Source organism: Pteropus alecto, unplaced genomic scaffold, assembly GCF_000325575.1.
Source record: "Pteropus alecto unplaced genomic scaffold, ASM32557v1 scaffold71, whole genome shotgun sequence".
In the NCBI taxonomy this organism is placed as follows: Eukaryota; Metazoa; Chordata; class Mammalia; order Chiroptera; family Pteropodidae; genus Pteropus; species Pteropus alecto.
The window spans coordinates 20,152,931-20,176,776 of record NW_006433024.1 but is presented as its reverse complement, the minus strand read 5'-3'; the positions used below and the strand labels follow the sequence as shown (position 1 = coordinate 20,176,776).

General features: G+C 38.9%; 1 protein-coding gene and 1 pseudogene across 8 annotated transcripts in view; one reads left to right on the top strand and one right to left on the bottom strand.

Moving 5' to 3' along the window:
• CELF1 (CUGBP Elav-like family member 1) overlaps positions 1-23,846 on the top strand; it is a 60,361-nt gene that overhangs the window by 29,699 nt on the left and 6,816 nt on the right. For 3 of the 8 annotated variants that reach the window (XM_006908112.3, XM_015586389.2, XM_025044041.1), the window contains 9 exons: positions 2,458-2,497; positions 6,601-6,752; positions 14,801-14,988; positions 16,456-16,538; positions 16,897-16,945; positions 18,980-19,114; positions 19,837-19,916; positions 20,229-20,390; positions 22,862-22,937. In XM_006908112.3, the coding sequence (XP_006908174.1) occupies positions 6,682-6,752; positions 14,801-14,988; positions 16,456-16,538; positions 16,897-16,945; positions 18,980-19,114; positions 19,837-19,916; positions 20,229-20,390; positions 22,862-22,937 (844 nt within the window). In that variant the 5' untranslated portion in view covers positions 2,458-2,497; positions 6,601-6,681. Of the gene's footprint in view, positions 1-2,457; positions 2,498-6,600; positions 6,753-14,800; positions 14,989-16,455; positions 16,539-16,896; positions 16,946-18,979; positions 19,115-19,836; positions 19,917-20,228; positions 20,391-22,861; positions 22,938-23,846 lie in introns of those variants that run through there. The other 5 variants (XM_006908117.3, XM_006908119.3, XM_015586390.2 and 2 more) reach the window with 4 other exon arrangements.
• Positions 19,362-19,488, bottom strand: LOC112476638 (annotated as a pseudogene).

The following is a 23,846-nucleotide window of genomic DNA, read 5'->3' as shown; positions in this document are numbered from 1 at the left end:
AGAGCTTTTGTATCAGTCCTGAGAGGTGATGTTCATACATCCTTAAAAAAAGTCAAGGTCAGGTATGAGTTCTAAGATAAATTCCAAAACCAAATGTAAGTTCCTTACAGGTTATCTTTCTTTGGGGAAATTGTGAGATAGGTAGTTTGCTTTTTAGAGTCCCCTGTTCTATTGACTTTCCAAGTACAATTTTAAAACTTCAAAGGAAGTCATAGTTTGAACATTTTTTTTTTGGGGGGGGACACGTTTAAACAACAAAAGTTTATTTTCTAATACTTCTGGAGTCTAGAAGTTCAAGATCAAGGTATCGCCAAGTCTGGATTTTTCTGAGACTTCTCTTGATAGCTTGCAGATGGCCATCTTTTCACTGTGTCCTCACATGGCCTTCCCTCTGTGTGTGTGCGTGCCTGATGTCTTCCTTATTTTGGAAGGCAGCTATGCTCACCACTATACCACCAACACCAGCTTGTCTCCCATATTTTGAACATTTAACATGTTACAAGAAGGTAATACTGCTTGCTTCCCTCAGAGGTAGCTTGCCGTTCATCTTTCTCTCCTCTCTTGCTTCCTTCTCCCCACCTTTTTTGGCGCTTTTCCCCCTTACCTCTATTCACCCCTCTTTAGAACCACCTTTATACCCCTCTGCATGGCGATTGAGAAAGGTAAAGGTAATGTTAATAGAAACCGACTTCTGTGGATCTCCAAGGGAGATACAGGCTTCCTCTCAGAGCTTAATGTATTTTGAAAGATGTAAAAAACTCATACTTAAAGCTTTTAGTTTGCATTTAGCTTTCCCCTCTTCTCAAAGCATTTCTGTTTTCTTACAGACTAGGCAACAGAATGTAGGAAAAGCAAAACTGAGAAAACAAAGGCTTTAAAGAAAATACCTTCTTGTGTATTGGGCTTCCCAGTGTCCTCCTTCAAGTGACCAGGGCCTGTGTGAAGGAAAATGATCCTTTTTTGTGTATTTGAGTTTACCTTTAAAAAGTCTCTGGGTGACTTAGGAGTAGGGTGAATCCATTTTTCTCTTACTCTTGGCTGGGCAAACAGGTGTTCCTTAGCCCCATTTGGGCTGCTGTGTTCTCTAGGACCTAGATAGGGGTCCCTCACTCTTTTCGTACATCTGCCCTTCTTAACAACCCTAGGCTTCCCTTTTACCCTCTGTATCCTGGAGATTTCTCAGCTAGCATGTAATCTGAGTCTGGTCAGCTAGCAGTGCTTCTCAACTGTTCCATGCATCGCTGGTCTTTTCATTGCCCTTTACATCTTTCAGAATAAAACAGGTAGAAATTTAACTTGCTTTCTAATCTCCAAGATAACCACTACTCCAGTGCCCTCTCAAGACACTGTTTCAGTAAAATTTTGTACCTCCTAGATGATGGTCACGTTTCTCAAGACAGACGGACTATGGGCTCTGGGGTTAGAATCCGTCACGCAGATTATTTTAGCATGTAAACCCTTAGAGCAGTCCCCAGTTTCAGTGATGATAATGGTACATCGAATGAGGTATTGTAGATTTAGTATATGAATTGAATGAGGTATTGTAGATTTAGTATATGATTTTATGCCAGTCAAGAGACATCTTTGTCTTCTGGTAGGGTAGGTAGATTGTAGAGTCTCACAGTTCTGGTTCTGGATTTGCCCTTCAGGGTTCTTCTTATTCCAGTGTAGATCTCGTCCTTGGTGACTTTGAGCAGTTATCTGTGTATAGCCAGGGCCAGACAGCAGTACAGCTGGCAGGAGTTGTAGATGGTTTGTAGGAATACAGGCAGCTTTACAGAATCAATTTTTAGTTGCAAGATGTTTGATAATGTTTAAAAATAAAACAAATTGGTTTTGTGGTTCCTCTGTTTGCTTTTACCTTCAATTAACTTCCTCATCTCCTGGTTTTTTTTGGTTTTAGTGGTTCACCACCACCCTGCATTTACTGGGCCAGCGAGATGCATTTATACAGGCAGGAACTTTATTGCCTTTGAAGAGTTATCCCTGGCTCCTATTCAGGGAGGTTGCTTTGGGGAAATAGTGCAGCCTCTCTGCATTAATAACATGATCTTTAATTGCTAAAAGAATTACACAACCTTTAGCTTTATTGTAGTTTCCCATCCAAAAGCAGATTTTTTAAATGATAGATGTATTGAAATTCAACCTCTTAAATCCTAGTCGTTGCCTTACTGTTAGTTGTGACATTTTGGGCAAGCCAGTTTTAAGCCTTTTAGTACTTTAAATTCCCATCTTTTAAGTTGCTGGTGATTTTAAATTAGCTTTGAGATGTTAAATGCAATTTATCTTTAAGGTATTGTGTACTTTAAAAATGGGAGAGGGAGGGGCTCTTTAAAATTTTTTAAAAATCTTCAACCATGGTGACAAAGGGGGCTTTACTTTGGAAGGAACTTAGATGCCTGGAATTATGAGAAATGTAGGCGTGGCCCACTTATTTTTCTTTCCTTGGTTTTTTAGAGTGAAGACATAGTCAAGAGAGGGAGGTGTAAAGCTACAGGTATGGGCTAACTGCTGGATGGGTGTGCTCCATGGGCGTCTTTTTAACCTTGCATGAGGCCTGTTGTGCAGATAGAAAAAATTGCCTTTAGTAAGGGAATGACCTTTTTTTTTTTTCCCCATTATGGAATACAACTTCCTGTTCCTAGGAAACGAAATATTTTCTTGCTTTTTACCAACTCGTTCTCCTTAGCTATCTTTCAAGGCAGGCTTGTCTCCCAGGTGAACTAGCTAACTGCTGCTTAGTTCTAACAACTGGGGGGCGGGGAGGGAGGAGGGGAATGTGTATTTGTGTGTGTGGGAGGGTGAGCTGTACTTCACACAGTAGCTACCCAGCTAACTCCCCTTCCCCCGATTTTACTTCATAGCTGGAAGACCCCAAGTAAGCCAGAACAAGGGTGAGGACAGAACTTAATGGATTTCACAGATAATGTTACCCTCCTGGAACTAAAATTTGTTCAACATACTGATTTTTAAATCAGCCTTAGAGCTTAAATAAAGAATTACACTTAAGTTCCAGAACTAGTTTGGGATCTGAAAATATGACTTGATTTGAAGGTGGTCACAATTTGACAGGACAATTCATTAGGTCACAGTTAGTCCTAGAAACTCCAAAGGAAGACTCTCAGCTTATTCTTTTGCTGACTGCACTAAGCAGAGACAGGGTCTTTCTGCTGTCCTTATCTTTGACACTGATTGAAGGAGGAGACAGTAGTGATTTAATGATGGAGGAGGAAATGGAAAACCTTTTAGATTTCAAAAAAGGTAGTTTTCCTTCCTTCAACCTTGTCATATCCTCTCAGTATATCATATGTGACAATTTTACAGACAAACCAGCTTGCCTACAATTACTAAACTTAGTGCTTTTTGTCTTACAGTGATTTTAGATTTGAAATCGAAAAAATATTTTTGCAATATTTCTATTCTTTAAAACTCCCTTTCTCCCAAGTTCAGAAATTTTTTCATTGTCTAGAGACTTCCTGGAAACTCAAAAAGGTAGTTATTCTGGTTGGTTATTTTCAAGGTATATCAATTGCTTCTTTTCTACATCCCTTATGTCATCTAACTGGCAGAAGCTCAGGGAGAAGAAAATATCTAGTCCATCTAACTGAGGTTATGACTACCTTAGATTTTTATACTTTCCTTTACATAGACCGACGGTGATTTTTAGTGACATGGATTCTCTTTTATAATTTACTAGTAGTCTCTAATTTCCTATAAGGTCATTTAACCAAATGACCTTACATTTTTGCCCTTTAAAACACATTTAGAATATCGAGGTGGAAGCATAAAATCCCTTCACCTGTCATTGAACTCCCTGGTTACATTAAGATAGACAGCCTGACATTTGCACATGCCACCTGGGTTTTTGTTGTTGTTGTTGTTTTGCTCGACTGTGCTTTTCTTTGCTCTTACTCTTTCAGCAAAACTGCTGTGATTTCTAGCATTTCTCTCTTTTAATCCAGTTTTTAAACTGTTCATTCCATCTAGTATTCTAAATGCAGGGTGTGCTATTCTTTTGAGGGTTTCCCTACTGATCATTTTTAATGATCTGAGTTCTTAATGATTATAGCAAGCTGATTGCCCTTACCCTCTCATAATCAGGTTTTGAACAGTTTGCCCTTAGAAAAGAAGTAGAGACTATTCAAGGCAAAAGAAACAGATAACTAGCTGAGAAGAAGAACCCATGAATGTAAATTCATAATGAGAGGACCCATGGTAAAAAGGAACTGAGGGAAAGTTTAAGGCCTTTTGCAGATTTATAACCTTTCCTGCCATCTCTTTATTTTTAATGCATTCTTTGTGGCAATAGCCTGAAATGTATTTCCGGTTAAATTAAAAAAAACTTCTGGGCAATTTTCTGTAAATAACTTTTAATTCTAGTTTTTAATTTTCTCTTTTAACACCTACATTTTTATATTCCCATAATCGTTTTTATCATCATTTAACTTTGTAACCCTTTTCTAAAATTGAGTGGCTCGTGATTAATATCTGTGCTCCCCCGTCACAAGCATGTTGAATTTGATTATACTGAGATAACTCTTATGACCTCCTTCATGTAATAACATTTTCATTTTGTAGGTTTCTAAAACAGTATTGCTTTATAAATCATAAAATGGATTTTAAAATATTACTCTAAATCAATGCTTCCCAACATTTGACTTGGTAAAAATTACTGTGAGGAGTGCACACCCTTTCATACACCAAGCAAGCCTGGCTACTCACTAAAGTGTATCCCACATTTAAGTACTCTCTTTCCAGTTTGAAATAGAAATGTAATTAAAAGTTGTGTATTTTTAGTGAATAGTAAAAGTATAACAATAACCAGTGGGATTCCTTAAAATTTGTTGATTCCTTTTTAAAGGAGTCCTGGAACTAAAAGCTCCAGTATACATAGGAGAAACAAGGACAAACTTAACCAGTAACTTAACCAGTCCCAGCTTGGGTTACCATCATCTGCCTGTCTGGGAATCAGGGCTTGGTGAACTGTATATTGTGTGCCAGTTGCATAGTCTCTTCTCACTTGTAACTTGTTTTTGCTTCCTCCTTTAATAGGATGGAAGAGAGCTCCTCCTACTTCTGTCTCTAAAGCAGTAGATCAGATGAGCCAGAGTCTCTGACAAAATAAAAAAGCAGTTAGCTGCTTTTCTAAATTTTGGGTGCTTATGTCTGGATATTGGACTGAAGAGACAGTTTCTACCTTCCTCAGTCAAATGCAGTCAGGTGTCAGCTGCTCTTAACACAGACTAGATCATTTAGGCCTATACCATGACATGCTACCTTTCATTCATTTATTTATTTATTTATTTTAAACAACTCTCCAAGTTTAGGAGTTCATCCATTTACCTCCATACAGGCTGAACATAACTTCGTTTTTCAAAGTTCACTGCGTTGTGAACTGAGGTTGAGTGAAGTGAAATCTTTGAGGTAAGGCAACCCTAATGATAAAAATGGAAAGAAGGCCTGTGAAATTTGGGAGCCTTCAGAGATACAGTTTTAGAGTCACTGCCTAAATATTGAAATGCCACCATTTGTTGTTTGAAGGGATGTGGAGCTAAATTGAGAACGGGAGCACCACATCTGCCTTGACTGCTAAGTATATCCATCTCTGCTGCTCACCCACAATAGAATTTTTATGTGTGCATTCATTAATCTTGGTTTTAGCAGAAGTTTAAAGGAGGACAGAGAAGAGGCGTAGTCTGCATTTCTCTGTCCTTCCTTTCATGTTTGAGTGTTTATCCCTAGCAGACCTCAGTTCTTTTTCATCATTAGGTCAAACAACTGAAAAGACACTATTTCCTAGTACTCTATCAAGAGACAGAATACTACAGTTCCCTTTTTATTTTTACTTTTTAAGTTTTCTGGCAAATTAAGATTCAGAGTTAGTAAAGAAGTTCTGCCTTGTGTCACCTAATGAATGTCACCTAAACAGCAATATTGAAAGTCCTTCACTCTGATGAAGCACACTTTGCTCTCAACATGGTCCAGTGCAGGTATTAGTATGTGAGCAAGAAGTTTCTGGTGACCCCTTCTTCGGCCCGCTTGCCTCTGGCCTGCTTCTGAAGATCTGAACTCTTCCTCTTTATTTGAGTATTCTGAGCTTAGTTTGGACCCAAGGACTGTGTTCATTGCTGTCTTTGGCACATGGAAACTAAGTTTGGATAGGACCAAGGCTAACAAACCAGTTCTCAAAAACATTTGCAGACAACATGAGGTGAGCTTGCCTTTTTTTTTTTTTTTTTTGCTTCAGGCAGTTTTGGGCTTTTTGGGGGTCCTCAAAAACTGATTTGCAGAGAAGAGTTTAGAAGACATGAAACAAGTTTATGTTTCTTCTGCTCTGTTAGCCACTGCTATCTTCATGGATCTGACACTCTATTTATCTGACAGTGCACTTAGTACTGCTTCGCCAGGGAAAATCACACAAAACAAGCCTGGAGCATCAGCACTTTCATTGTGTGCTGGGCTGAGCCTCCCTTCACATGGTCACATCCCCCTTTTAATCCAGTACTCCCTTTCCCTTCCCCAGTCCTGCCTGTTTCTGTGGCACTTAATGCTGGTTTCCCTGAGCTCCTGTTTCCACTTTGTGTTTTTTGTGGGGCCCAGGAAGCTAAAGCTGTGTGTATTTGTGGATCAGACAAGTGCAGCAAGTTAATATCATTGGCTTCTGAAGGGGAGAGTGAGGTGATGGCTGCGTTTAAGTTGGATTTCCTTCCAGAAATGATGGTGGATCATTGCTCTTTGAATTCCAGTCCCGTGTAAGTATTTTTGTTGTCTAATTTTTTATCATAAGCAGAGGAACTGGGTTGTCTTCTTTGTTGTTTAATGAAACTGGTCCCTTTCCTTTAAACAGAGAAGAAAAAATTGGATGAGGAAGCACAGTCTACGCTATGGTTATTTTCTATTGTAGTCTGATCCGTCTCATTGTTGCTGATTTCCTCTAGGCTATAACTAACTTCTGTACATAAGGATGTATTTGATACATGACCAGAGACATCAACTCAAGTGTGCTGGCTTAACCGTAGCTTTATTTCTTTGGGTTGGATATATAATTTCAAATAATCTTTTGGGAAGTTACTTATTTTTAATGATCAAATTCTAAGACTCATATTACAGAGGATATATTTAGTAGTGTATACAAGATGCTATATTGACATGTGAAGTGTAATTCTGGTTTTTATTTTTCCCAACCTAATTGAAAATGAAACACAATACATGATTTAGGAGGTGTCAGATGCTCCCCCTCCAAAGAAATATATTAAATTTGATTGGCAATTTGCCCAAATAAATTTCGAATGTGGGAATGAGAAGCCGCCTCAGTTTGCACTAGTGTTCAAGAAGAGACACTGCCATTGTACAGAGCAAAAATACTAACCTGGCCCTGAGTTGTAGCTACAGGGAACCTGAGTTCTGGGTTTTGTAGAGACCACATTCCTAACTTCTGATTTCAGTTACTTTAACCAAGCTTCAGAATGTTTTGGAACTTCAAGTAAATGAGTCTTTGGTTATTCAAAGCCAAGAGTATTAAATGGTAGAATACTCCCTAGATAACAGGTGGTAGTTGCAGGTCTTTGAGTTTAGGCCTCCATGTGCAAGTCAGGTTACCCTGGGGTTGGGTGTAACAGGTGTGAATAATAGCAGATTCTGAATAGTTCTTCATGGAGTAGTCCTCAGAGTTATCTGGCTTGCTCATTTGAAGTAGATCCTAGCCATCTCTGTAATCTCCAAAATAATAGCAACTTAGATGTCTTTTTATGAGAGTTCTTTACTGCTAAAATTCTATTTAATCAGTAGATAACAGGTAAAGTCACAATGAATGCCATCATAAAGACTTAACTACATAATAAAAATATTTCCATGTATCAGATATGATCCCTAGAAATTGGACTTTGTGGCTCAAATTATCTTTCACTATAATACTCTCTCTAGGCTTTGCCACTGCCTAGTATTCAACTCTTAGATAGAACATTTTTCCTCAGTCTTGTTTTCTCATCTTTTAAGAGGTTGGACTGATTCTGTATCCCATGAAGTCTGGACCATGAAACACTTGCATAAACATTACCTGGAACATAAAAATGCAGATTCCTGTACCCATTCTCAGATATTCTTATGCTGTAATGGAACCCAAGAATCTGTATTTTAACAGTATCTCCTGTGGTTTTCATGCACAGTGAAGTTTAAGAACTAATGGGCTGAATACAGGTTATCCTGAGTAGAGGTAATCAGGGCTCTTTTATCATTTTTTTCCAAGTACATTCACATCTGTTTTAGTCATCTATCTTCACAAAAGCTTTGTGAGATTAATTGGGCATAGGCTATTGCTCCTATTTTACAGATGAGAAACCCAGTTGAGAGAGGCTATAACTTGCCTGAGGAGGGTCGGTGCCAATCTTGTGCTTAAAAATGCAAGTTTAATGATATACTATTTTTGCCTGCTAGACCAGGCCTTAGTGTCCTTGAGCAGTTAGCCATCAGCTCTTCTCATTATTGCGAGTCCTCAGTCCTGAGTGGGCACCATACACTAAAACACCCCGCAGAGTTAGGAAGAAGAAAGTTCTTGAGAATGGTGTGTGCTTGCCAACTCTCCCTTGGATTCTGAGCCCTTTTCACTCATACTACTTTAGCAGAAGGCTTGACATCAGAGATTTTCTCTCTGAAGTGATATTGCCTGGGAATGGGATCTAGCAGTGTATCTTACTTAAAATTTTTTTCACAACAGAGAAGAATTGATGGAGGAGCTGTGGAAGGGCCCTGGACACCTGAGCCCTAGTTCCTGTTCTCACTTGTAACAGTGTCCTTGATTCTACTCTGACCACTCTTCAGCTTCCCCTGGATCCTTTTTTCACTTTGCTTACATTACACTCTTTAAGACATGAATGTTGGCCAGGGCTTCTATCTCAGGCCTTTGCTCTTGGTTCTCTCATTGCTTAAGGGGGAATTGATGTGCTTTTCTGATTCTCATATCTCTATATCTTTCCCCTAAAAGTCCCCTGAGCTCTGTGACTTTAAGAATTGAATACCTCCATCTGGAAGCTTCCCCATGCATAAACGATCCCCAATATTGTCTGTAGTAGAATTCAAGAGTGATCAGCAATTTTTTCCTTTTTCTCATCTCCTTTATCCAGTGATCTCCAAGTTCTAGCGGATCCTGCCCCCCAAATTTTTCAGCATTGCCTGAGACTGGTTCCTAACCTCAGGAGCTAGGTCTTTCAAGAGCTTCTTGATCTCCACATTTCCTCACTTTATTTTATCCTCTAGGTTATTGCCAGGTGTCTTGTAAAAGACAAATGTGATCACTTGTTTAAAAATTTTGAATAAAGTCTAGGCCTTTCCAGTGTAATATGGAAAACCACTCACTGGGTCTCTCTGATGTATCTGTTCTCTTCTGTTTTCTAATATATTAAAAAATATTCCTAACTTAAGTGCTTTTTCTATCTTTCTAATGTTATTTCACTCTTCTCTCTCTTATGAGACCTTACCATTTTCTCCACACCTCTTAGGCTTTTATACTTGCTCTACTGCACTTTCTCCAGCTGCTTTAGTCCATTCAGCCTAAATCACTGCACACATACCCCCCTCTTCCAAATAAAATAAAACCATATTAGTGACTTTTTTCACAGAACTTTTTTTCATTCGTAGGGTGTTATTGTCCTTCCACCTGTTCAGTGCCATTGCCTCCAGGGCAGGAGTTGTTCAGTCTACTTTAATAGACCCATATAGTGCACAGTATCTGACACATAGTAGGAACTTCGAAAATACAGGTGAATGAATGATAAGCCTTGTGAGGTTGTTTTTTGTTTGTTTGTTTTAATAAGCAGATATGATTACAGAGATAAGGGCTCTAGACATTGTCTCGATACCTCAGGAAAGAAATATGAAAACCTTCACAAGCAGATTGTTAGCTGTTCTGTTGTTGAATAGCCTTAAAAACCTTTATTGATAGCTCTTTCTAGCACCTAACACCCCAACTAACATAGGAAGATCTCCCTTTATCCAAATGAATATTACTTCCTTCCAGCATAGACACATTCTGTCTTGTTCTCACTAAAGAACAGCTGGTAAGTAACTCAGGCCAGTGTTTCTGGGTCCTTTTTATTCTGATGTTCTTCTGTGTCAGTTTTTTCACAGCACAGTATGTAAGACAGAGGGACCTGGTTAGGAGTGGGTGGTGACTGGAAATTGGGATGAACAAGTATTTATGCCTGCTGGGGAGGTGGAGGGATTGGTAAGTATCTGAAATTTTTCTTTTTGTTGAAAAATGAAGGTCAACAGGTAACAAGAAAGTTAAAAAAAAAAAGTGAGTAATGAAAGGTTTTGGAAATGATTTTTAAACAGATGTGGCTGCAAGGAACAGATACCCACTCAAGCTAGCACATTTTGCAGGGCTTTCTTGTAAGGGCTCATGTGGACTGGGCTATAATGTAATCAGGAACTCCACAGGTGGAAAACCTGCAAACTGTTTTTCTGACTCTGAACACATGTTCTGCTCTCTCTGCATGTGCTGCTACTTCATCTGTGTTATAACTTTGGTTGCAGCATGGCTTTCTTTGCCTTGCCACTATCCTTCCTTTTTCCCTTTGTCTCTCTCTCATTAAGATAGAATTCACATAATGTAAAATTTACCCTTATAAACTGCACAATTCAGTGATTTTTACTGTACCCACAATGTTGAATTATCACCACTAATTCCAGAATATTTTCATCACCCTAAAAAGAAACGCTGTACCCCTTAACAATCATTGCCTTTCCCCCCCTACCCCACCCCAGAAAATCACCACCCTACTTTCTGTCTCTGTGGATTTGCTTATTCTGGATATTTCCTATAAGTGGAATCGTACAATGTGTTGCCTTTTGTGATTGGCTTCTTTCACTTAGCATAATGTTTTCAAACTTCATCTGTATTACAGCCTGACCCTTGTTATCTCTTGCCACTGCCTTTTCATCTTGTCAACTTAACACACTACTCTAGTTGCATCTTTTCCGCTTCTGACTTTACCACTGCCTATTTCTGTTAACCATTTCCAGATTCCTTAGAGCAGTGCTGTGCAATAGAACTTTCTGTGGTGATAAAAATATTCTATATCTCTGCCATTTTTTTTTTTTTGCAGTAGCTGCTAGTCACATGAGGCTAATGTGACTGAGGAACTGGATTTTTTAAGATTAAATAGCCACATCTGGCTAGTGGCTATTGTCTTGTTCAGTGCATCTGCAGAGTAACTTGATTAGCCAGGCCTATCTTTCTGTTTTAAGCATAGGTCATGGTGTTGTTTCTGGCCAGCCAGTGGATCCAGCTTGTTGGGTTAAGATCCACTCCCTGGTCTAGTCAAGTAGAGCCTGGGGATGGGAAAGAAGTAGAAGAGAACATCAGCTCTGCCCACCTGAGCTGGGCCTGGGGCTGGGAAGTTAGAGGGAGAAAGATAAGAGAGAAAAGTTTTAGGAATTTTGAGCTGATGTGCTTTCAAAATAAAGTTCTTTGTTTTCCCTTCTGTTTCTCTTCCAAGTTGGTTCTCTGCTCTATTTTCCTATGGCATGTTTCATTGAGAATCAGGTAGACAGGGCAGCCTCTGGTCCTGGTTTCTCATAGTTTCTCATTCTTAATGAGTCAGAAACAACATAAAAAGAGGTGGTTGGTGCCATGCCTCTCCCCTGAAACGCTTGCTGCCTTCTCATCTCCCTTCTTCCCTCGCTGCTGCAGACCCTGCTTTTTCCTCTCTTCCATCTCATTCCCAATTCAGTATTTCCACAGAAATACTGGCAATGCTTCCACAGGAGATAAGAATTCCATAGACTTACCTCTTAAGAATGACAGGGACACTGTAGACATTTCTCCGGGGGGCTGCTGAATTCCTTGGCTCTTGAGCAGGCATACTAAACACACAGAATTCATGATCACTGACCCTGAGGAGTGCTTCATCAGTAAGGAGGTAAGGCACAAATTTGAGAGTGGATTTAGTGATATGTAGAGTAAATGCCATACCTGGACGCTATGGGATCCTTGGCATATCACACTGGGAGTCTTGTCCCCAGGAGACTTTTTATGCAGTGGTTACTTTTAACTGAGGACAACATGCATGCTGTAGGTATGTGTGGAAGGCTGAGGAAGAGCTCTGTTGCTCCTCTCTTAGACACAGTACCTGTTGATGAGAAAGTTTGTGACTGCTTACTGCACATACATAGGTATACAAGTGGTTGCTTCTCTCTTTTCTTTTTTCATCTCTAGCTGATGTTGCCACTTTTATTTCTAACTCTGTCTTCATGTGCTTCAAAGATATGTTTTCATTATTCACCTCTGTATACCACATCTAACAGTGCCTGACCTGTGTAAGTGCGTGCCCAGTATTGGAGGAAGGAATAAGCCAATATATAATTCCAGCTGCATAATGTCCACAGCATCTTGAGTCTGGCCTGATAATTTGCTGTGCTCCAGAAGTATTTCTCAAACTGGTGAAAGGACCACATCTTGTCTCCCACCCTGACTTGTAAAATACAGTAAAAACAATTGAGTAGAAAAACAATAAGATGTAAGTTTGCATTTTGTGTGTCATTATTATTGTTCGATTGAACATTTATAAAATTACTTGGTCCAGTCTCTGTAAAAGGTTCTAAACAGTTATGTTTGAAGATTGCCCCTGGTCCTGGGGCACTTGGAGTAGCACTGCTCTTGGGGATTCTTCTGGTGAATTGATATTGGGGTGGGGGTTTTGTTCCTGGAGTGGGTGGAATAAAGAAATGGAGAAGAATTTAGAGAGTAGAGAGAGAAAGGAACAGCATTTGTCTGGAATGCTGAGTCTCAACTGAACCTTTGGATAAACTGTAGTCTATGTGTATTGACTGTGTTTATGCTTTTGCGCTAAACAGTGATGTAGAAAGTTTAGAAACAGCATGCAAATACAGAAGGAAGGGACAGTGTGATACAAATTAATAAACCCCTGCCTCTTTTCAGAAACAACTGTCGGTTTCCTTATCATCAAAACATATTCTGAGCACTATTAGGGTTCTGTGTTAACCTTCCCTAGATTAGAAATATGATTAAAGATTAGCAACATTTTAATAAATTATTAAAATTGGTAATTGAAGGTGTTAGGGGTGGGTGTAGGGAGTGATGCTCATGTTTCACTAGTCTTAGTGCTTTTTTTTTTATCATGGTAGCATGATTTCTGTTAGAACATTAGGATTAGGCTTCTAAAAGCATTTATATTTTTGCAACAACTTGCCACATTTGCTTTTAAATTAATAGATTAAAAGAAAACCAATAAAATAGTGCATCCTAGAACACTTAAAAGTTGAAAAAAAAAGTAGATCTTGTAACGATCAAGTAATCATAGGAAATAATAGCTGCTCTTTAATCTGTGAGCCTTTATGTACAACATTCATTTTTATCAGGATTAGTTGCTTAAATAAGGGGAATTGTTGAGAACACGAAATTTCTCCCTTCCCACATTGAGTACTTACTATAAACCAGACACCATACCAGGTGTGGCTACAAGAATAAATAGGAAATAAAGTTTCTGCCTTCCAGGAGCGCTAGACTAGAGTATGAGGAACCTTTGCAGACATAGCAACAAGAGTTGGTCTATATACCACTTGTCTTAACAGCTTTTGATATTTAGTTAGTACTAGGTTCAGCAAAGGTGATATGAGAATAGCACCTGTGGGTGTTTAGTTACGAAAGATTTAGGAATTAAAAGACAGAGGTTGAGTTGTTTTCATAGATTCAACATTCTCAAGAATCTTTAAATACTATTCAAAAAATGGTGGAAAAACTTGTTTTTCCTTTAATGAAAACTAGCAGTTTATTTAGGATTGACTGTTAAAACGTGGCAAATTTGACTGAAGATGTGATTCTGGATTAAGTAGCAAACACTAATAGAAAAGTTAGCTGTGTTGGCTCTTTGGAATTTAAGTTGTTCTTAGGTTAGATAAGATCTTGAAATAGTGATAAGAGAAGGTCTTTTTTTGAGTGGTGGAAATATTTATAGTACAAGAATCCTTGTACTATAATTCTTGGCAGTTGCAGGGGTAGCAATGAAGGTATTAAAGTAGGAGCATTACAAGTTTGCTGTGATAGGATTGGAATTTGTCCATGTTGTAAGAGTTACAGTTGGTAAGGAAATTAACTGGTAGAGTCTCGGGAAAATAGCAGTAAATTGGATAACTTAAACAGTAAAAACCTAGAATGATGGCATCATTGTTTATGTTTATATAACAGTCGTTTGTCAGAGTTTAAGAGGCAGAGCTTTGTTTTGATCTGGGGGCCTAACTCAAGAGCACCAAGATTAACATGTGACACAGCCACATTCAAAGGCCAGCATTCTAGTTAGTCCTTAGCTCAGGCCTTGGAAATCAACTGCTTCTGTTCAAATGTTTAAAGAAAACTTTACTTTTCATTGTATACATTGAGAGTCCTGTATCTTATTCATAACCAATAGTACTTGGTGATTTTTACGGACATTTAAAAAAATTAACTGTTTAAAAATTATTAAAATTTGCTTTAAGAACTTCTTAAGTTCTGAGAATTCTCATGCTAGATAAATAATGAGTGACATTCCATTTCTTAATTAAAATCCAGGATGGTCCTAATCAGAATGGTGACTTTAGTTTGGAATCTAATACTAATGGAAGGGAGTGGCCATGATAAGGGGGAGGACCAGGGAACTCTGGTAATCCTGATAAATTGAATGGAAATAGTGAAAGGAAGTAGAAGTTTTTTCTGCTTTTATAGGAAGTAGTTGAGATCTTTAAAGCAAAGAAAACTCCCTCTGGAAAGCAACATGAATACATAATTGTTTTATTTTATCTAATGCAGCTCAAAGAAAATGAACGGCACCCTGGACCACCCAGACCAACCGGATCTTGATGCTATCAAGATGTTTGTGGGCCAGGTTCCAAGGACCTGGTCTGAGAAGGACTTGAGGGAACTCTTTGAACAGTATGGTGCTGTCTATGAAATCAACGTCCTAAGGGATAGGAGCCAGAACCCTCCTCAGAGCAAAGGTGAGGGCTTGGGTTTTTATATGTAATTTCTGTCGTGTGCATGCCGTCTCACATTCCCAGAGTGTTCCTATGGTCAGATAGGGGAAAAAATTTGTCTTTTTATAGTCACTATATATTCCAACCCAAACACAATTTATGGCTTAAAAATTAAAGGTTAAGGTGACGCATGAGGATGATTTGTAAATTGAATCTTGGGGAGTCCTTTGCGAGAGCTCTAAATTCAAGAGACAGACTCATGTGATTGTCTCATTCAATCTTGGGATTGACAAAAATAAAGTTTAAGTAAACTAACCACATAAGGTTTTCTTCAGTGTTTTGGCTAGAGTAACCTGAAAGAAAAGACTGTCCATATACCTGTGGGTTTTTGTTGGTGTATGTAGAGGCCTTGCAAGGTAGCTTAGCAACTAGGAGGGACTTGTTTTGTAAGTAATGTGTTTGCTATAGCCTATAAAATGAACAGGAGAAGAAAAGCTGGGCTACTTCCAGAAATACCCAGCAGAGGAGAAGTTTCACAGGACCGATGGTAGATAAGGCATTAGCACCTTACATACACACAAATACTCTTATTTTTTCAGGTGACTGATTCAGAGTAATTTTCTATGAAAGCTATTCTACAGTGCAAATGTGAGCAAGTATGAGTGTCATGTTCGAAACCAGCTTAAAAACAAGATCTAGAAACAAGAATTATTTCCTCTTTTTGACATAGCTAACCAGAAATATAAAAACACTGTAGTTTCTGAAAATAGCAGTATAACATGCAGATTTAAAATCTTAACTGCAGAGTGATTTTGCAAAAAATCTATATTGTATCTCATGGGACTACAGACCCAAGATTTACAAGATATACTTCCTCCCTCCTATCCCCAGTAAAGGTAGAAAGTGCAGAATCTGCAGACTTGGTCAGTGCTGTGTGCTGTGAGAAGCCTACTTATATTTGATGAGAACCAAGAGTACAAAAAATAGATCCAAGATTCTTAAGTCATTTTATAATTTAATAAATAATAATTACGTTTGAGGTATTTGATAAATGTTGTCTGCAGTATAAGGAGTGATGTATTCTGAGAAAGAGTTTCTAGTAGACTACAAGCCGCAAGAGTGCAAGGCCCCCGTCTTCTTTGTAGCTAAGTCGTCTTGCCCAGCACACTACCTGGTGTTCCAAGTAGGGTGAGTTGAATGGCATGGTACCATGACCTTTGTTAAGGGAAGTCATCTTTCCCAGAGAGTTGTAGGAACAGCTAAAGAAGAATTTTAATAGAACTAAGAGACTATAACAATAAAGAAAATGCATAGAAAATAATGTGTTTTTTTTCCTCTGCTAAGTTTTGTCTCTCTGTCTGTCTCTGGCTAATTTTAATAAACCCTGCCCTTTTTTTCTAAGTTCTAGTATGTCTAGAGAGGACAGAGTACTCTAGGAATTGTCTGCTTTCAAAGGACTGGCTTGATTTTATGAAATCTCATTTATTGCAGGGTGCTGTTTTGTTACATTTTACACCCGCAAAGCTGCATTGGAAGCACAGAATGCTCTTCACAACATGAAAGTCCTCCCAGGGGTAAGAAAGCTCCTACTAGTTAGTAGAACTGTGGTAGTTTTGACACGTGAAACATGCTTATGCATATCAGGCACACTGAAAACCATTTTGGGAAAAGGGTGACTGCCACAGGAATTGATGTAAAAGGAACATGTCAAAGAAGATAGGCTCAAAATTGTTCTCTCTCAGCCAAGAGAATTTTGACTTCTTAATTCAGCATTCCGTCTATTCTGATATTTTGGGGGGGAAAGATCATGAGGCAGACGTGAGTTCAAGAGAATGGTTAAGGCTTTAGTTATGGTATTCCTTGGAGTCTCATTTGTATTTCTGAATGCCTTCAAGGCATACAGTGGTAATACTCATGTGTTTTCCTTTTTAGATGCATCATCCTATACAGATGAAACCTGCCGACAGTGAGAAGAATAATGGTAAGCAAGCACATAAGCTTACCCCGATCAGGTTTCTTTCTTGTTTGCTATTCTCATGGCATCTCGTTTGCATTATGTTCTAAGCAATTCCTTTTTAAGGTACAATTGACAACATCTAAGTTCCAGGTGTACAACATAATGTTTTGATATTCGTGTATCTTATGAAATGATCACAATAAGTCCAGTTAACATGTCACCATACATGGTTACAGATTTTTTTTGTGATGAGAATTTTTAAGATCTGCTTTCTTAGCAACTTTCAAATGTGCAATACAGTATTATTAACTGTTGTCACCATGCCATATCTTATCCCCATGACTTATTTTATAACTGGAAGTTTGTATCTTTTGAGCCCCTTCATTCTTTTTGTCCACCTCCCACCCACTATTTCTGGCAACTATCACTCTGTTCTTTGGACGAGCTCGAGTTTTTGTTTTAAGGTTCCATATATAAGAGAGAATACTATATTTGTCTTTCTCTGCCTGACTTGTTTAGCATAATATCATGTCGTTGCTAATGGAAAGGTCACATTCTTTTTTATGGCTGAATAATATTCCATTGTAGACACACCACATTTTCTTTATTAATTCATGTGTGGTCACTTAGGTTGTTTCCATATCTTAGCTATTGCAAATAATGCTCCAATGAACATAGGGGTGCATAAAAGCTAGTGTTGTTATTTTCTTCAGGTAAATTACTCAAAGTGGAATTGCTGGATCATATGGTAGTTCCAGTTTTAATTTTTTGAGGAACTCCATACTGTTTTCTGTAATGGTTGCACTAATTTACATTCCCACCAACAGAACACAACGGTTCTCTTTTCTCCACTTTCTCGCCAATATTATTGTTATCTTTTTGATAATGGGCATTCTAACAGGTGTGAGGTGATAATATCTTATTGTGGTTTTGATTTGCATTTCCCTGATGATGAGTGATGTAGAGCATTTTTTTATGACCTGTAGTCCATCTGTATATCTTTTGGGAAAATGTCTTCAGATCTTCTGCCTATTTTTTAATAAGATGTGTTTTTTTGTTTTTGTTTTGTTTTGTTTTGCTCGAGTTATATGGTTCTTCATTTTGGATATTAACCCTTATCAGATATATGATTTGCAGATATTTTCTCCCATTTAGCAAGTTGCCTTTTCATTTTGTTGATTTCCTTTGCTGTGCACAACTTTTTAGTTTGATATAGTCTCACTTGTTTATTTTTGCTTTTGTTGCTTTTGCTTTTGGAGTCAGAACCAAAAAGTCATCCCCAAAACCGACATCAAGGAGCTTTACCTCCTATGGTTTGCTTCTAGGAGTTTTATGGTTTCAGGTCCTACCATTCAAGTCTAATCCATTTTAGTTTATTTTTGTGTATGGTATAGATAGTGATGTTCAGTACTCTGATCTGTCATCTAAATTGTGTATTTTTTTTTTCTTTAAGTATGGTAATTACTGAAATAAGTAGTTGATAGGGAAACTTAAAAGAACATTTTAGAGTCAACTGGAATGTCTTTGATCAGTATAATTTCTTATGGACAGAAGTGAAGGGAAGAAACGAACAAGTTAGGAAGGAGAACTTAGTCCTCAAGAGGATATAGTCAGAAAAGGAAAGTGGACAGTTAGACTCTCTGAAAGGTGTGTTCTGTTTCTCTTGTCATATTGATTGTGAACATTCGTTCTTTAGTAAAGTATTGCTAGTAAGAGCAAACATTTACTAAGTGCTAGGCAGGAATCTAAGCACTGTGCATTTAATACTTAGAGCTACCTGTGAGATAAATCCTGTTATCCCTATTAATCTGACGAAGAAACAGGCACAGTTTGGTAACTTTCACAAAGTCACAAAGCTACTATATTTCATCTAAATGCTTTCAGTTATAATTTTAAGATACTATTGTTTATAAGAGGAGGCGCTAAATTATGAACAAAAGTGTGTATCTTAGAATACATGAAATGTGGTATAAAGGCACAGAACCTGGGTTCAAACTGTGCTACACTACCTCTTGTAGTAGTAATAATGTTCAAGCTTTTTGTGTTTTACTCTCTTAGCAGTGGAAGACAGGAAGCTGTTTATTGGTATGATTTCAAAGAAGTGCACTGAAAATGACATCCGAGTCATGTTCTCTTCATTTGGACAGATTGAAGAATGCCGGATATTGCGGGGGCCTGATGGACTGAGCCGAGGTGGGTACATTTTTAGCCTTCAAAGATACTCTTCTGAAATTTAGACCAGTGGAAACCAGTGACCGTAGCAAACATGGCTATGTCATGGTGTAGAGTTTGGGCTTGGTATTATATAGCTAGGTACCCTTAACAACTCTTCCCACCAACTGATCCCTTTTGTATTCTCTCAGCCTCCTTAAAAAGTCTATATTCTGCACTTCTGTATCATATATTAAAATTCTCTTTCTTTTTTTTTTTTTTTTGTTTACACCTACAGCACCTGGTCTTCCTAGGTGGTCTCCCATCCAAGTACTAACCAGGCCCAACCCTGCTTAGCTTCTGAGATCAGAGGGGACTGGGCGTGTTCAGGTGTTCAGGGTGGCATGGCCATAGACCTAAAAGTCTCTCTTTTGGGCTTGGAGATGTTGACCCCCACCACCCCCCACACACACACCCCTTTTGGAGAAGTCCTTGATGCCAAATGGAAACACTTCTTTCTCAAGAGGAACTAGAGGCCATGAATCCTCCTTTCATCAATCATTTTGTTTTCTGTCTGGTTTTTCATTATAGCACTTATCACCCTAATGTAACATATCTGTCTTTTCCACTAGTTCATAAACCTTCAAAGGCAGGAACCTTGTCTTTATTGCTAGCATGGTACTTGGCACATGATAGGTGCTCAGGAACTGTCTCTAAATAAATAAGCAAATGAATGAATGAGTTTTTGACCCTTCTCTTACCAGGTTGTGCATTTGTGACTTTTACAACAAGAGCCATGGCACAGACGGCCATCAAGGCAATGCACCAAGCACAGACTATGGAGGTAGGGAGCAGATGAATGAGAAGGGGAAGTTCCTTAGTCCGAGAGTGCTAGGACATTTGACTTTTATAGCCCAGAAGCATGTACAGCATCTGGTTGTCCTAAAAGAAGTCCAGACATCTTAAATTAACATTGAAATTAACATATCGGAATTAGTTGCCGTTTTAAATCGTCTTTTGTCACTTAATATGTATCAAGAAGAGAATCATTTAACAGTGAATGAACTGTGAATGCAGCCTGTGTGTCACTAGAAAGGAGGTTTTTTCCTTCACCCAGAAGAAGGAATTTGACTCTTTGTTTTTGGTGTGTTCATAGGGTTGTTCATCCCCCATGGTGGTAAAATTTGCTGATACGCAGAAGGACAAAGAACAGAAGAGAATGGCCCAGCAGCTCCAGCAGCAGATGCAGCAGATCAGCGCAGCATCTGTGTGGGGAAACCTTGCTGGTCTAAATACTCTTGGACCCCAGTATTTAGCAGTGAGTCTTTGTGGTTTGCTTTCTGCAGATTGTGCAAGCTCCCAGCTGTTTCTTCTGCTGTCCCCAGCTAACAGACACAATGACATTTACAACTTTTAGCACATTGAAATTTCATGTAAAAATTCAGGCAGTGCAATATTCTTATGTCATGTTACTCTCTCTATCTCTCTGGTCACACATCTTTGGTTATATCTTCAGGCTTCTGCTATAATGAAAGTGAAATCCTAATTTCCTGATAAAAAGGTTTAGAAATATGTGTTCCTACTCCCAAGGAAAAAAATTCCTGAGGGAATCTTAACTACCAAATACCTTTCTCCTTATCTCTTTTAACCAGATGTAGAGGGCATCGTTAAAAACCTTTTTTAGTCTCCTTAAAGAGTATGATAAATGTTATTTTTGCTGAGCTATCAAGCACGGACATTAAATCAGTATTACAGGTGTTTGAGTTCATTATATCGTAAATAGATTTCTTTTAGTTTGGTCTCTCTCTCTCTGAGTTTGAGAGAGAAGTCCAGACATCTTAAATTAACATTGAAATTAACATATCAGCCCCAAAGAGGGGAGGGGCAGGTTCCAGTGCGTTATTTAGATTTACCAAGTCTACAAGATGTCATAGAGGATTATCACCGCTTAAATGTTTAAAAGAATTGCAGAAAGGACAGCAATTAAAACTCATTTGCGAATCAGAACAGGTCATCCGTGAAGCTACCAGTGAAGGAAAATAAATGGTGAAACCACTAGATTTATGTAGATAGTCCAAAAATACACACAGGAGTAATTATAATTATTCAGTCTTATCCTTCCAAAGATTATTCTATATAGAAACAGAAGAAGGACAGTGATTTCTGTCCCCTAGTACTGAGTTTTGACTAATTTGACACTCCCTGGTCTCCATAGTTGTAAAATGTTAGAAGAAATCCCAGTTTCTCCTAGCTAGTGTTTCTCTGAAGTCAAAAAGTGTAGATGGTTGTTTTATTTCAGCAAATTAAATTGTTTCTTAGTGTTAGAGCATTGCTTAAAAGTTCAGAAAATTCAAAGAGATTTTAGTCTTTTGCCAAATAATAACGCTTTGAAAATGATTTTCATGATATGCATTTACTTTAGAGAGTTTTACAGCCTCTTTTCAGGGAGCACTCGCCTTTTATTGTCATTGCCACATTTGGCAAGCACATGGCATATGGTGGTGAGAGCTATGGTCTCTTTAGGTTAGATGTGATCCCCTCCCTAAGAGTTGTTCTCATTTAGAGAGGAAATGAAGATGCTAAGTATAGTGTGCACAATTCACCAGTTCAGTCCATCAGGACTGAACTTAGCTCCCAAGATATTTAGGAAGAAAAAAAGTGAAGCCATGTGGGTGCCGATGGTCTGTGTGATAGCACATCATCATTACTTAGGTTCTTTCTGGAACATGTGGATTGAACCTGATCTCTGTTGGACTAGAGCAGTGGTTCTTAATATTTGTGGACCCTTTTGAGAACCTGGTAAAAATTGTGTGTGCGCACATTTTTTTCATTCTGTTTCTGGAGATTTGTGGACCTCCTAAAACCTGTGGACTAACGAGATTTGTGATCATGGAGAAACTAGGTCAGATGTTTGGGGAATGGACAACAGGTTAAATAAAGGATCTAGAAACAAGAATACTAGTTGTCCATAAGGAACAGTGATTGCATTTGAATTGAGCAAAGGTTTTCAGCAGGTTGTTTAGGCGGTGGTTGTGGTTTACTAAGACACAGAATAAGGTAAAGGAGATCCATCCAAAAGCTCATGGACAACAGCTCTTCTTGTTTCAGATATGTTACGGGCCAACTATTGAAAGAGAATGTACACTGAACTGATTTGGACTGATCCATCAGTCATTTGGTTATCTGCGACAGTGAAGACCAATTTAGAGAAGAGAACATAAATCGGGCTCAGTGGATGTGTAGCATGGGAGAGATTGATCTAGTCATGGGTCTGTTGTGGCTGGTAAAGGATGACTCCAAGAAATACCCTGAAATGGTCAGATTTTATGTTTAAAGTAGCTGTGTGAAGTAGAAATTGGGTATCCAGATGGAAGCAATCTGCAAAATAAGTTGTTTGGACCTAACTAAGGAGAACTTGAAAGAGAGGAAATAGAAATGGCAGTGATCCATATGCAGACACTCATCACAGTCGACTACATAGCTGCTTGAGTAGAGTTTAGTTCCTTGCTCTACTTCTGACCTCTCCTGAGCTGCATTCCGTTGCCCAGGGACTTGAGCTTGGCTCAGTACTCAGTGAACATAACTTTGTCTTCTGGGCCAGGCCTTTTACTGTGTCATATTGTCCTGTCGTAAGCCTTATGTTTCTATTGCATTGGCTTGGGTTCTTGTCTTCAACGTTCTTCTCTCTGGGGGCCTCTGCACTCTCGCTTTGCTGTGCTGTAGAGTTATCCCAGATGCAGAACCAGCCCTCACTCTCACTCTTGTTCTGTTTTTTGGTGTAATGTCTAGCTTTATTTGCAGCTCCTTCAGCAGACTGCCTCCTCTGGGAACCTCAACACCCTGAGCAGCCTCCACCCAATGGGAGGTAAGTGTGTTTCACTGCTGTGGAGGAGCAGCAGCAACCAGGCCAGCAGACCCAGCTAACAACAGTCTGAGAGTTTTGCACTGTTTGTGGAGGAAAAAAAAGATTTTTTTTCACTCATGTAAAGCTGACATAAGATGAACATCCCAGGACTCAACTGCCTTGTCTCTGGAAGGTGGCTCTATTAGTCATTGATGCCAGATTGCTCCCAGGTTGTTTACTGCTCCCACCCCTTTAAGTCTCTGTCTGTTGTACAAAAGATGGAAAAGAGCTCAATGCACCTGCAGACTATCTGAGGCTCTTGCAATCAGGAGAAAATCGCAAGAACTCTTTCTTTCTGTACTAAAGTGACTTTTCCAGTGACTCTGAAGAAAAGTCTAAGATGGGTTCCATGCATATGGTTTACCCTGAAATTGCCAGAACCCAGGCAGTTAGTTTACCTCTGTGTCGTATCCATGTTATTTCTTGGGTGAATTACCTTTTGTTGCTTTGAACATGCATGCGGAACTTAATTGACGAACACTTGACTTTACTTGTCTGGAGCTCCACAGACAAACCTGAGGCAGGGGCCATCAGAACAGTTAGTGGGGCTAGGGAGTGGGGCAGCTCCAGAGCTACCTGCCCCTTTGGCAGTGGGATTAGGCTAGGCACGTGCATTTGAGAAAGAGGTGGTCTTAGGTGAACAGCGTTTTGCTGTTTGAAAAATTTTGATAGTGGTTCAGTTTGTCCCAGGGACTTAGAAAGTGGTAGATTGTAAATCTGTGTTGTAGTTTTTTATTCCCATTAACTACCTGCCCCCGCCCCCAGCGCCTCTGCCTTTCCATCATCTAGTAAATGGTTTGCAACACAGTGTCAGCACAGTTAAGATTTCTTGCTCTCCTTTTAACTGTTGTCTAGGTTCTTTGGAACTCT